The sequence below is a fragment of the Ursus arctos genome, unplaced genomic scaffold (genome assembly GCF_023065955.2).
Source record: "Ursus arctos isolate Adak ecotype North America unplaced genomic scaffold, UrsArc2.0 scaffold_31, whole genome shotgun sequence".
Lineage (NCBI taxonomy): Eukaryota > Metazoa > Chordata > Mammalia > Carnivora > Ursidae > Ursus > Ursus arctos.
In genome coordinates, this window is record NW_026622997.1 from 19,247,818 (window position 1) to 19,262,418 (window position 14,601).

General features: G+C 38.9%; 1 protein-coding gene across 1 annotated transcript in view; it reads right to left on the minus strand.

Annotated features, from left to right (window-relative positions):
- Positions 1 to 6,387: 6,387 nt before the first annotated feature.
- Positions 6,388 to 14,601, minus strand: part of LOC113264201 (syntenin-1-like) — a 67,057-nt gene continuing 58,843 nt past the window's right edge. The window contains 2 exon segments of the mRNA XM_048225589.2: positions 6,388 to 7,019; positions 7,164 to 7,436. Coding sequence (XP_048081546.1) covers positions 6,540 to 7,019; positions 7,164 to 7,436 — 753 coding nt within the window. The 3' untranslated portion in view covers positions 6,388 to 6,539.

The following is a 14,601-nucleotide window of genomic DNA, read 5'->3' on the forward strand; positions in this document are numbered from 1 at the left end:
TACTAATGCAAACCCACCCACATCACAGATGATTAGTTTGGATTCAGGATTCAAATGGAAACATCTTGTAAAACATATGCAGGACAGATAAATTAACATTCATGTGCCTTGAGAATCTTAAGTTTTCTATTTCCTGACTTCTGGTACAAAATTCATGATACAGTTTAAGTTTTTATATGCTCCCCCTTTTATCATTTTGTTCACTTTGAATGAACAAATAAACCCACAGCATTTGTCTACCGTATTGGTAGTCAAAGCTGCAGGGGGATGGAGCAATAAAAATGAAACATTAACTCTAGTTATTAGAGGGAAGCCCAGAATCTAGGAGCTGATACAGTAAAATTTCTAGAAAAAGCTTAAGTTATTGATGTTGCTGGCTTGTTATTCAATGGTTATTTATTTTGAAACTAGTGGGAATTAACCAAAAAGGAATTTTGGCATAGCTATCTTACCCTTTGCTAAATCAGAATTGGAGAAACTATCTAGGGCATTTAGCGATTCTCTGGAGAACATAACTATTTCTTAATTACCTAACCAGGAAACTCATGTGCCTCTGGAGAATTCTTAGGAAACATTATAGAGAGTTTATGCAAATTGCAGCCTCCGGTGGCAAATGCCCCAGCGTGAATCTCCCAGTACTTTTTTTCTTAACATAAATAATTGTACGTAAATACTTACTCAGGTAATTATTTAATGTTTGTCTCTCCTTCTCCTTCAAAATATAAGTGCAGTGAGAAAACAGACTTATGTCTGCCAATTCACAGTGTATCTCCAGCGCCCAGCACAGTGCCTGACATTTAGTAAATGACCTAAGATAAATAATTTTGAGTGAATAATGATATGCATTTATGGTCATTTTTCCTTTTTGGAATGTGACTATATTACTCTTAAATATGTGGCAAACAATTCTAGAATCCAGGATGTATTCTCTAGTCTAGTTTGTTCCTCGCCTCCACTTAAGAGCCAACACACATAGGACTGCTTTGTCCTTGCTCTGTATCCATATATCAACACACACATACACCCATATATACTCATATTCCTCTATTCATTTTTTTTTTAAGATTTTAGTTTTGGGGATGCCTGGGTGGCTCAGTCAGTTAAGCATCTGCCTTTGTCTTAGGTCATGATCTCAGGGTCCTGGGATCGAACCCTGCATCAGGCTCCCTGCTCAGCAGGGTGCCTGCTTCTCCCTCTCCCTCTGCCCCTCCTCTCTGTTCGTGCTCTCTCTCTCTCTCAAATAAAATCTTAAAAAAAAAAAGATTTTATATTTAAGTAATCTCTACAGCCAACATGGGGCTTGAACTCACAACCCTGAGATGAAGAAGTCCCATGCTCTACCAACTGAGCCAGCTACGCGCCCCTCCTCTATTCATTTTTTTTTAAGATTTTATTTATTTATTCAACAGAGACAGAGACAGCCAGCGAGAGAGGGAACACAAGCAGGGGGAGTGGGAGAGGAAGAAGCAGGCTCATAGCGGAGGAGCCTGATGTGGGGCTCGATCCCATAACGCCAGGATCACGCCCTGAGCCAAAGGCAGACGCTTAACCGTTGTGCCACCCAGGCGCCCCTCCTCTATTCATTTTTATACTTGCGTCCAGAAGCCATATTTACATATCAAGGAGAGGACCTAGTTAGGATATCCTAACTGATATCCAGCTGAGTCTTGAATGTTTGTTATATAAATTCAGCAATGTAAGGGCAGACTTTATATGGTTGACCCTGGAACAATGCAGAGGTTTTGGCACCACCCCCCATGTAGTCAAAAATCCACATGTAACTTCCCCAAAACTTAACTACTAATAGCCGACTGTTGACCAGAAGCCTTACCAGTGACATAAACAATCCATTAACACTTATTTTGTATGTTATATATATCATACACTGTATTCTTACAATAAAGCAAATAGAGAAATGAAAATGTTACTAAGAAAATAAGGAAGAGATGGAGCCGCTGGGTGGCTCAGTCTGTTAAGTGTCTGCCATCAGCTCAGGTCACCATCTCAGGGTCTTGGGATTGAACCTTGTGGCAGGCTCCCTGCTCAGTGGGGAATCTGCTTCTCACTCTCTCTCTGTGCCTTCCCACCCCCACACCCCAACCTCATTCGTGCTGTCTCTCTCTCTCTCTCAAATAAATAAATAAAATCTTTAAAAAAGAAGAAAAGAAGGAAGAGAAAATACATTTACACTTTTGTACTGTATTCATATTAAAAAACCTGTGTAAGTGGGTCTGTGCAGTTCCAAACCATGTTGTTCAGGGGTCAACTGTACTTGGAAACATTCAAAATTGCCCTGGTTCCAAAAACAAAGTAACACTCAAATCTCTTAAAACATTAAATATAGACAGTAATTATGAGTATCTGGTCTCTTTTTTTTTTTTTTTTAAAGATTTTATTTATTCGACAGAGATAGAGACAGCCAGCGAGAGAGGGAACACAAGCAGGGGGAGTGGGAGACGAAGAAGCAGGCTCATAGCAGAGGAGCCTGATGTGGGGCTCGATCCCATAACGCCGGGATCACGCCCTGAGCCGAAGGCAGACGCTTAACCGCTGTGCCACCCAGGCGCCCCGAGTATCTGGTCTCTTGATATCTTATAGCTTATCTAGACTCCTGGCTTCTAATATCATTTATGTGTTTGGTTAGGTCGGATGCCCTCAGACCCTGAGGCAAGGATTTGTGTGCAAATGGTTTATTAAAGACGTGCTCCCAGGACAGACGGATAAGGTAGAGGGAGATGCAAGACAGGGGAGGATAAAAGCCAGGTAAGGGCATAATCTCAGGTAGGTTGCTTGGTAGATATTTTTGAAGGAATAAATGAATGAAACACAGCAGAGCAGTAATATAAATTATCCACTAGATTGTAAATTTTTTGGGGACGGGGCCATCTTATTTATTTTGATATTCCACATTGTACCTAATATAGTTCTTTTTTTTTTTCAGATTTTCTGTTAACATTTATTGAAGGAGACAAATTCTACTGAATTAAAATATGCTTACTTGTATATAAGAAGGTGCAGTAGGGGCACCTGGGTGGCTCAGTCAGTTACGTGTCTGACTCTTGATTTCGGCTCAGGTCAAGATCTCAGGGTTGTGAGATTGAGCCTCACGTTGGGCTCTGCAATGAGCATGGAGCCTGCTTAAGATTCTCTCTCCCCATCTCTCCCTCTCTCTCTCTAAAGGAAAAGAAAGGTGCACTAGTGTTAATATTTGGAACTATGGATAATTTTCTAAAACAATGCACGTTTAAGATTTTCATAGAAAATGATGACCACATTTGATCAAATCTAAGACAACACTGAATATATGACACATTACTTTATGTTCTAGGAAGGCAGGAAAAAATGCTGTCAAACTATGACAAAGTTTGTCACTTTTTTATCACTTGAATTTTTATTTTACATTCAATTGCAAGAGCTTTTAAAGACTTACTTAGCAAAGGTATTTTATAGCATATCTGTACAATATGAAAAGGAAAACAGAATTGAAATGAATCAATTAAGCATACCTAAAACTTTTTCATATTCAGAATTCAACTCTTTGGAATCATTTTTTGACGCTGAGTCATTAATATCCATGTTTTTGATCAAGAATGTTCTCAAGTTGGCGGACCAGGCGGATCCTGAGATAACAGGCACATTAGAGTGTCTCTCCACAGTTAATCATGAGAGGAGGCCACAACAAGAAGAGGGCAGGAGGGGTGGAGACACAGTTGGGAACCAAACTTCCGGTGAGACTAACTACAAATGGGAGGGACACCACAAGCATGGAGAAGGGAGAGGTGCAGAGCCCACAGCAGATGCCCTAGACTGGACGACCTGTGTTGAAAAGATGAGTCCCCATAATATTTGGCTTTGAAAGCCAGTGAGGCTTAACTTCACAAGGTTGTTTTTTTTTTTTGTTTTTTTTTTTACAATTAGCAGGGCTTAATTTTGGCTACTTTAAAAATCAGGGACTTGGCTCTGGGAGAGCCATAGGGTAATAGGAAACTGAGTTCCCATCTTTAAAGAGGTAGTGTAATGAACAACCCCACATAGATACAGCATAGCAACAGCAGTTTAAAAAGCACTTCCTGCCACCTCTCATCCTGTAAGCAGCCCCCGCAGGGACTCTGTCCCACTCCAAATTGCCTTCTGCCCGGGGCAGAGGGGCAAAGAACCACACACACACACACACACACACACGCGCGAGTTTGACTGCAACTCCAGCAGCCAAACCTTCTAACTGGCAGTGCCAAGAGAGTACCCTGCTGACCATTGTGACTGCAGCCCCAGCAGACGGACTGAGGGCAGGCATCTGGTCTGACTGCAGTCCCCACCCACCAACAAAAGCCTCTCAGGGGACAAGGCAGGGACAGCACCCTGCAGTTCGGGGCAACTGCAGCTCTGGCAAATGGCTGAGGTCAGGCATCTGGTCTAACTACCGACACCGCCCAACTACAAGCTCATGGTGGCCCCAGACTGGCCCCTTAACAGCCAGAGACCAAACCAGGCTGACAACAGACAAAGTGGGCCACTGCAGCTGACTGGACTAAAGGCAAACACAGCTCAGCCACAACAGGAGGGTACATGTAGCCCCCATAGAAGACACCCTTGAAAACCCTGGTTCTGGTGAATAGGGGAAATTTTGCTACAAGGCATCACAGGATCCCTTTTTCACAGGGCCACTACTTCCAAGATCAGGAGATTGTAAATGATTCCCTTAATACATAGAGACAAACAGAGAATTAGACAAAATCAGGAGACAGAGGAATATGTCTGAAATGAAAGAATAGGACAAAACAACAGCAAAAGAGCTAAAAGAAATGGAGATAAGCAACATCCCTGATAAAGAATTCAAAGTAATGGTCACTGGACTTCAGAAAAGAGTGGAGGATTTCAGTGAGACCTTCCACAAAGAGATAAAAAATACATTAAAAAAATCAGAGATAAAGAACTTAGTAACTGAAATTAAAAATACACTACATGGACTAGACTAGAGGAAGCAGAAGAATGGGTCAGCAACCTGGAGGACTTGTAATGGAAAGCAATCAAGCTGAACAGGAGAGAGAAAAAAAAAAAAAAGAAAGAAAGAAAGAAAAAAAGAAAATAGATTAAGGGAACTCAGTGACACCATCAAGCATAATAACATTCACATTATAGGGATCCCAGAAATAAAAGAGAGTGAAAGGGGGACAGAAGATTTATTTGAAGACATAATAGCTGAAAACTTCCTGAATCTGGGGAAGGAAACAGACCTCTATATCCAAGAAGCACAGAGGACCCCCAACAAAATCAGTCCAAGGAGATCCACATCAAGACACATAATAATGAAAATGGCATAAAGTAGTGATAATGAATGATTTTAAAAGCAGCAAGAGAAAGAACAGTTACATACAAGGAAAAACCCATAAGGCTATGAGCTGATTTTTCAGCAGAAACTTTGCAGGCCAGAAGAAAGTGGCATGATATATTCAAAGTGCTGATAGGAAAAGCAAACAAACAAACAAACAAACAAACAAAACACCTGCAGCCAAGAATATCCAGCACGGTTATCATTCAGAATAGAAGGAGAGATAAAGAGTTTCCTAGGGAAATAAAAGTTAAAGGAATTCATCATCACTAAAGCAGCTTTATAAGAAATGTTAAAGGAATTTTTTGAGTGGAAAGAACAGGCCATAATCAGGAGTGTGAAACCTATGAAAGGAAAAAATGTCACAGGTAAATACAAACATAATAAAAGTAGTAGATTATCACTTATAAAACCAGTGCAGAGGTTAAAGCACAAAAGGAGTAAAATCAATTTAAAATCTATAAAAATCAGTTAAAGGATTCACAAAATAAAAGGATGTGAAGTATGACATCTTATATATGAAACATTGTGGGGAGGGGGTAAAAATTTGGTGTATTTATTTATTTATTTATTTATTTATTTATTTTTAAGTAAAGGTAGTTACAATTTAATGATAATTAACACAATCTCTTGCAAAGTACATACACTGTATAATGCTTACATGGAATGAGATCAGTGTACTTAATTGGTATTTTACACCCACACCCACCCACCTGCCCACACACACACAGAACTAAAAACCATCAAAAGCAGTCATTCTACATGCACTATAGTAACAATTAAAAATGCAATTATACCATAGAACTAAAGTAATATGAACAGTACTACTTGATATGTAAGATAAAGGTGATTGGTTCTAACACAGAGCTAAGCCTGTATCAGTTCTAATCATATCATTCTAATCTATCATTCAAATCATAATGGCTTGTAAAAGCATCGGGTTTCCAGTAGAGAAACTACTCTACGAAAATCAGTAAATCTGTCCGAAGTTTCACATCTGTAAAACCAGGATAAGGCTACAACACTCTTGAAGTGTCAACAAGTTATCCAATCAAAACAGTAAGATTCCCAGCCATAAGGTAAGATAGAAAGGTCTTCATGCAGCATATGCTTTCTGGCTCCTAGAAAGCTTCATGTGCATAATATAAAGTTAAGTTGCCCAAGAAGTAAACTGAAGAAGTTCAGTGAAGTTTCCATTGTGTCATGACTTTTAAGCCTCAGGAATGGTGTGATCCATCAGGCTTTTCATAATGCTTGGTGCCATCCTTTTAATAATATGTTCAGAGATAAAAGCAGGCATGATTATAATAGTAACTACAGTCTCAGATGTTGACAGTATGTCTGCAATCTGAGAGTCCTTCAGCCCAATGACATTCTGCCCGTTGACTTCACAGATGTTATGTTCTGTGAGAAGACCATTTCTGGCTGCAGAACTATCTTTCACTATGGATGTTATCTTTCCATTTTTAAAGATAAAGCCAACATGTCCAGTACTATTCTTATTCACGGTAATTGTCCATTCAAAGGGCCTGTCATGAACAGTCATAGTAATCTTCTCTCCAAAAGCCTGTTTGAGCACCTTGTATGCTTTATTAGAGCTCCAGCCTGCATAGCTTTCCCCATTGATCTGGAGTACTTGGTCCCCAAATCTCAGACCAACCAATGAGGCTGGAGAATTTCCCTGGACCAGCTGAACAAATATACCATTATCTATTGATTTAAGCTTAAGCCTAATTTTTCCATCTTGATATTTACATAAGATGGCATCACAAATCCCTTGCTTAATTTCTGCTCTATGAATTCCAACATCATTACCAGTTACAGGAGCCACCACAGAGTTCAAACTGGGAGGTCCCTGAACTGATGCTCCAGGGACCAAGACCATATTTGCACAGATTTCTTCTTCATTTAAACTCAGGCCCACGTACTAGGAGAGGTCTGGATAAAATTTAGGATAGAGATTTCCATCTTGGGAAATGGGAGCAGAAGCTTTAGACAAAATTGCTGGGTTGGCAGGGTTTGCAGAAAAGGCTGTTTGAGCCTGAATAACTTTGTCTACCTTCAGGTCTTCAAGAGACAGGTATAGAGATATTTTTGTAGGATTTTTCTAGGCCACAAGGACCTGCTCACTGCCGTCACCACTGCTGCCTCTGGTAACTGGGCAAAATTTAGTGCTTTTAAAATGGGTTCAAACTTAAGTGACCATCAAGTTAATACAGATTGTTCTATGCATAAGATGTTATGGTAACCACACATCGAAAACCTATAATATATATGCAAAAACTGAAGAGAAAGGAATCCAAGCATAAGACTAAAAACCCATCAAACACAAGGGAAGAGAGAGGAGAAGAAGGGAATGGAGAAGACCTGCAAATACACCTACAAAACAAGGAACAAAATGTAATAAATACATACGCATCACTAATTACTTTGAATGAAAATGGATAAAATGCGCCAACTCAAAGACATAGGGTGACTGAATGGATAAAAAAGCAAGACTCATGTATATGCTGCCTACAAGAGACTCACTTCAGACTGCAAGACACAGGCAGATTGAAAATGAAGGGATGGGAAATCATTTACCATGCAAATGGAAGCAGAAGGAGAGCTGCAGTAGCAATACTTACATTGGACAAAATAGACTTTAAAATGAAAACTGTAATGAGGGACAAAGAAGGACACTACATAATGATAAAGGGAACAATCAAACCAACAAGAGGCTACAACAACTGTAAATATTTATGCACTTCATATGAGAACACCTAAATATATAAAGCAACCATTAACAGACATAAAGGGAGAAATTGACAGTAATAGATGATAGTAGGGGACATTAACACTCCACTTACATCAATGGACATATCACCCAGACAGAAAATCAACAATGAAACAATGGCTTTGAATGCCACATTGGACCAGGTGGAACTAACAGATATCTTCAGAACATTTCATCCAAAAATAGTGGAATACATATTCTTTTCAAGTGCACATGGAACATTCTGCAAAATGGATCACATGTTAGGCCACAAAACAAATCTCAGTAAATTAAAAAAGACTGAAATAATATCAAATATCTTTTCTGACCACAACAATATGAAGCTAGAAATCAGTTACAAGAAAAAATCTGAAAAGAACACAAATACGTGGAGGCTAAATAACATGCTACTAAACAAAGAATGGATCAACCAAAGAATCAGAAAGGAAATAAAAAACTGCATGGAGGCCAATGAAAATGAAAACAGAACAGTACAAAATCTTGGAGACACAGCAAAGCTGTTCTAAGAGGGAAGATGATAGCAATACAGGCCTACCTCAAGCAGGAAGAAAAATCTCAAGTAACCTAAACTTACAACTAAAGGAACTAAATAAAAGAAGAACAAATAAAGCCCAAAGACAGTAGAAGTAAGAAATACTAAAGATTAGAGCAGAAATAAATGAAATAGAGACCAAAATGACAACAGAAGAGATCAATGAAACTAGGAGATGGTTTTTTGAAAAGATTGACAAAATTGATAAACCTTTAGCCAGACTCATCAAAACAAGAGAGAAAGGACTCAAACAAATAAAATCAGAAATAAAGGAGGAGAAACAACAACTGACACCACAGAAATACAAAGGATTATAAGAGAATATTATGAAAAATTATATGCCAATAAATTGGACAACCTAGAAGAAATAGATAAATTCCTAGAAACACATAATCTCCCAAAACTGAATCAGGAAGAAATAGAAAATTTGAACGGACTGATTACTAGCAATGAAATTGAATCAGTAATTAAAAAAACTCACAACAAACAAAAGGCCTGGATCAGATAACTCTACAGGTGAATTCTGCCAAACATTTAAAGAAGAGTTAATACCTATTCTTCTCAAACTATTCCAAAAAATAGAAGAGGAAGGATAGCTTCCCTATTCATTCTATAAGACCAGCATTTCTGTAATACGAAAACCAGATAAAGACACTATGAAAAAAGAAAACTACAGGCCAACATCCCCAATGAACATAGATGCAAAAATCCTCAATAAAATATTAGCAAACTGCATTAAATAATCATTAAAAAAATCATTAAAAATACATTAAAAATCATTCAGTACTATCGAGGGGGATTTAGTTTAGGCATGCAAGGGTGGTTCAGTATTTGCAAATCAACCAACATGATACATCACATTAACAAGAGGAAGCATAAAAACCATGTGATCATTGCAATAGATGCAGAAAAAGCATTTGACAAAGTTCAACATCCATTCATGACAAAAACTCTCAACAATATAAGTTTAGAGGGAACATACCTCAACATAATAAAGACCATATATGAAAAACCCACTGCTAATTATCATACTCAAAGGTGAAAAACTGACAGCTTTTCCTCTAAGATCAGGAACAAGACAAAGATATCCGCTCTCACCACTTTTATTCAACATAGTACTGGAAGTCCTAGCCACAGCAATCAGACATGAAAAAGAAATAAAAGACATCCAAATTGGTAAGGAAAAAATAAAACTTTCACTATTTGCAGATGACCGGGTATTATACATAGAAAACCCTAAAGTAAAGACTCTACCAAAAAACTACTAGAGCTGATAAATGAATTCAGTATATTCACAGGATGCAAAATTAACATACAGAAATCTGTTGCATTTCTATACATTAATAATGAAGTAGCAGAAAGAGAAATTAACAAAACAATCCCATTTATAATTTCAGCAAAAAGAATAAAATTCCTGGGAATAAACTTAACCAAGGAGGTTAAAGACCTATACTCTGGGAACTATAAAACATTGATGAAAGAAATTGAACATAACACAAACAAAGGGAAAGACATCCGATGCTCACAGATTAGAAGAACCGATATTGTTCAAATGTCCACACTACTGAAAGCAGTCTACAGATTTAATGCAATCCCTATCAAAATACCAACAACATTTTTCACAGACCTAGAACAAATAGTCCTAAAATTTGTATGGAAACACAAAAGACCCCAAATAGCCAAAGCAATCTTGGGAAAGAAGAACAAAGCTGCAAGTATCACAATCCCAGATTTCAAGATATACCAAAAAGCTGTAGTAATCAAAATAGTATGGTACCAGCACAAAAATAGATACATAAATCAATAGAATAGAATAGAAAGCCCAGAAATAAACCCACACTTATATGGTCAATTAATCTTCAACAAAGGTGGCAAGATATACAATGGGGAAAAGATAGTCTCCTCAACAAATGGTACTGGGAAAACTGGACAGCTATACACATAAGAATGAAACTGAACAACTTTCTCACACCGTACACAAAAATCAACTCAAAATGGATTAAAGACCTAAATATGAGACCTGACCACGGAAGCCCTAGAAGAAAACATAGGCAATAATTTCTTTGACATCAGCCATGGAAACATTTTTCTAGATATGTCTCCACTGGCAAGAGAAACAAAAGCAAAAATAAACTATTGGGACTATACCAAAATAGAAAGCTTCTGCACAGTGAAGGAAACCATCAACAAAATGACAAGACAACCTACTGAATGAGAGAAGATATTTGCCAAAGATATGGTTTTTGCACTTTATTTACAATAGCCAAGATATGCAAGCAGCCCAAGTGTCCATCGATAAATGAATGGATAGAGATGTGGTATATATACACAATGCAATTTACTCAACCATAAAATGGAATGAGATGTTGCCATTTGCAACAACATGGATAGACCCAGAGGGTATTATGCTAAGTGAAACAAGCCAGTCAGAGAAAGACAAACCACCATATGATTTCCCTCATATGTGGAATTTTAGAAACAAAACAAAGAAAAAATGAGACAAACAAACCAGACTCTTAAATACAGAGAATAAACTGATGGTTGCCAGAGGGGAGGTATGTGGGCAGATGGATGAAATAGGGGATTAAGGGTAGACTTATTGTGAGCACTGAGAAATGTATAGAATTGTTATATCATTATACTATATGCCTGAAACTAATATAATACTATATGTTAAGCATACTCGAATAACAAAATAAAATAAAACCTAAACAATAAAAAAGAATGTTCTGAGGCCCAGTTAGCGCTTTCTGGTATACAAGTCCAGGCAATGACAGTTACATCATGACGGCCACCTGGCTTCAGGTGCTGTAAGAGGCGTCTCAGTTTCAGCAATATTTAAATGTGAAAAAAAAAAAAAGCATCTTAGAATCAATGAAATAAGGAATTCAATGACACACCCATTCCTGAAGACCTTAATGATTTTCATGTCTAATCAATTCTACCTTCCTTCTCTCTACTATTGTGGAGTAGGTAAATTTTATTAACTAGAGCAATCCAACTACAGCACATGGAGTCAAACAATCCTCTCATTCACATCCCTCCCAATGGTATTTGCACACTGATAATCATCTCATGAAAGTGAACTGCAGGGTTGATCATAAAATTATTAAAATCTGCTAGTGATTTAAATACAACCAGTTGAAAAAAAAGAACCCTTTAAAATTTGATTATTTAAATTCAAGAGGAACACATGGCAATTATGTAGATTGCAATATTCTTCTCATTATCTCTTTAACTATTAAACCATTTTTAAACCATTTTAATTTTAAACCATTAAAATTTATTTCACTTCTCATTGAGGTAAAAGTCACATTAAGATAAAATTTACCATTAAAAGGGCACAATTCAATAGCATTAAATACATTCACAAGGTTGTGCAACTACCACATCTGGTCCTAAAACATCGCCATCACCCTACGAGGGTATCTTGTACCTGTTTAGCAGTCTCTTCCCCATTTTCTGTTGTCCCCAGCGCCTAGCAACCACTAATCAGCTCTCTGTTTCTATGGACTTTTCTCATTCTGGCTATTTCATATCAATGGAATCATATGATATATGACCTTTGGTGTCTGGCTTCTTTCACTTGGCATAGTACTTCTGAGGTTCAGCCACATTGTAGCTCGTGACAGTACTTCATTTCTTTTTTTGGGCTAATATTCCATTGCATGGATAGACCACAGTTTGTGTATCCATTTATCGGTTGACAGACATTTGGGTTGTTTCTTTTGGCTACTATGAATAGTGCTGTGATGAGCACTGGTTTTCAATTCTTTGGGGTATATACCTAGGAGTGAAACAGATGGATTATGTGGTGATATTGTGATTAACTTTTTGAGGAACCCATACCTTGATTTCCAAAGGGACTGCATCATTTATATTCCAATTCGCAATGCAGGAGGGGTCCAATTTCTCTCTGTCCTCACCAACATCATTAAATATCTTTTTGAAAACAGTTTTTCTGGAACTGTAGAGCAGACTTTGTCAAAGTTTAAATTTATAGACATTTTTAAAGGTGGTTTTGATACACTGCTTGGATTTTGTGTTAGCGACGCAGAGTTAGCCAGTACTTCCCTCTAGTCAGAGCACCTGCTTATTCTGGGAGCCGCGTGCATTTCTTCTCACGGCTAGTTTTAAGTCTCCCTCCCTTGCTCCGTCCATGGTATAGAACCTTCCCAATCTCTCAGTGGCCTTTATTTCCCTATTTTCTCTCTACAGCACACAAAGCCATCCCCCGCACCCCCTAATCTGGATCGGAAAGCCACCAAGAGCAGTAACAACCGTCCCAAACTTCCCCTAGTCCAGTCTGACACTCTCTAAAGAGACTCCCCACTGTCCCCACTGGACTGTCCTGCTATCCAGGCCCCAGTCCAATCCTTTCCCGTTCTTCAATCAAGCAGATCACATACGTCTTACCAGAAATCTCGTGATCCTGGTGTGGTGAGAAGGATACTGCATTAGGTGGCAGAACATCTGGGTTTCAGGACGTTCCCTTCTGAATTCCTGCTATGTTCCTGCTAGGTACTGAATTGCCACAGGCAGATTACGTATCTTGCCTAGGTCTCAAATCGGTAACATGGACAGAATACCTTGTTTTCCCAGGATATGATGACCTTAGACATCCACTCTAACTGAAAATAATTCTGATTATAATTTGAAAGGCTGCCCCATGGTGGGTTGGAACAGTGGTTCCTAGAAGTAGAGATGTAACAAATGGGTAAAAATTTCCAAGGCATTTGGGAGATGACATCGGACATTAAAAGAAATTCACCATTTACTGCTATCATCATTTCGTAAAGCACCCAAATTTTAGCAGAACAAATAATTTCCAAATGAAAGTCAGTCCTTTAACGTCAATGCATTGTTGCTGCATTAGCCTTAGTTTTCTAATTTCGAGGGAACCTCTAACTCCGAGGACAGATGCTCAGAGAAGTGGAAATCCAAGCTCTCACCCACATCTCAACAGCATGTGCCATCTGCACTGTTTCTCATACGTCTGTCTCCCTAGTTACTTCTCTCGGTGTTCGGGACTCAAAGTTCTTGGTCCTGTGGGAGGGAGAGGACGCGCTGGAGGGCAACGAGCATTTTCGAAGCGTGACTAACGCCTGCAGCCACTAGAGGGCAGGGCTCAGCCTGAGGATGCCCTTTCCCGGGCAGCCGCACCAGCCCCTCGCTGCATCTCCCCGGCGCGTCCCCAGAGGGCGCTGCTGTTCGCAGAAGCTGCGGTCAGCTCCGCGGCTCCAGGCAGTTAGTTCCTCACTAGAGTGGGGGTGGGAATCTACCTTGTGTCAGAGACCAGCTTTGGAGGGGCACCTTGTCTTCTCCCAGATGCTGCCCTGCACCAGGATCTCGGGAGGAGTTTTCCTTTTTTGGAATTAAATTCTGTAACTTGAATTCATCATTGGCATGAAAATTATTTATAAAGTCCTTCAGGAGCGTTGTACTCTTGCGAGCGTTGAACTAGAAAAGACTAAACAGACGCTGGCCCGTCAAGGTTGAGTGCCCTATCGAAAACTGCTGGGGGAAATTCTCCTGCTGTCAGTTTTTCAGAGACAGCAGGATGATCCCATTCCTTTCCCTTATCTAAAATGATGGGCACGATATCCACTGTGGTATTTTCTTAGAATTCTTACATGCATGTTCTCATTTTACCCTTAACTCTGTGAGGGAGGCGTAATGACTATCCCCATTTTATTATCATTTTAAAACTCAGTCTCAGGGTTTTGTTTTGCTTTTTCTCATTCAATTTCTATTTTAACAATTGAGACTTTTCCAAAGTAAACCAATGTTAAAAACATGAAATGCCACTAGAGAGCTTATCTTAAGAAGGAACATTTCCTGCTCTACCCCTTCCCACAGCCGGTCCCTGGTTCTGCAACGCAGAGGCAAACATTTGGATTCTTGTCAGCATTTTCAGGATTTCTGATGGTCCCTGCCCATCCCTAAGGAATGTGCTTATGCTAT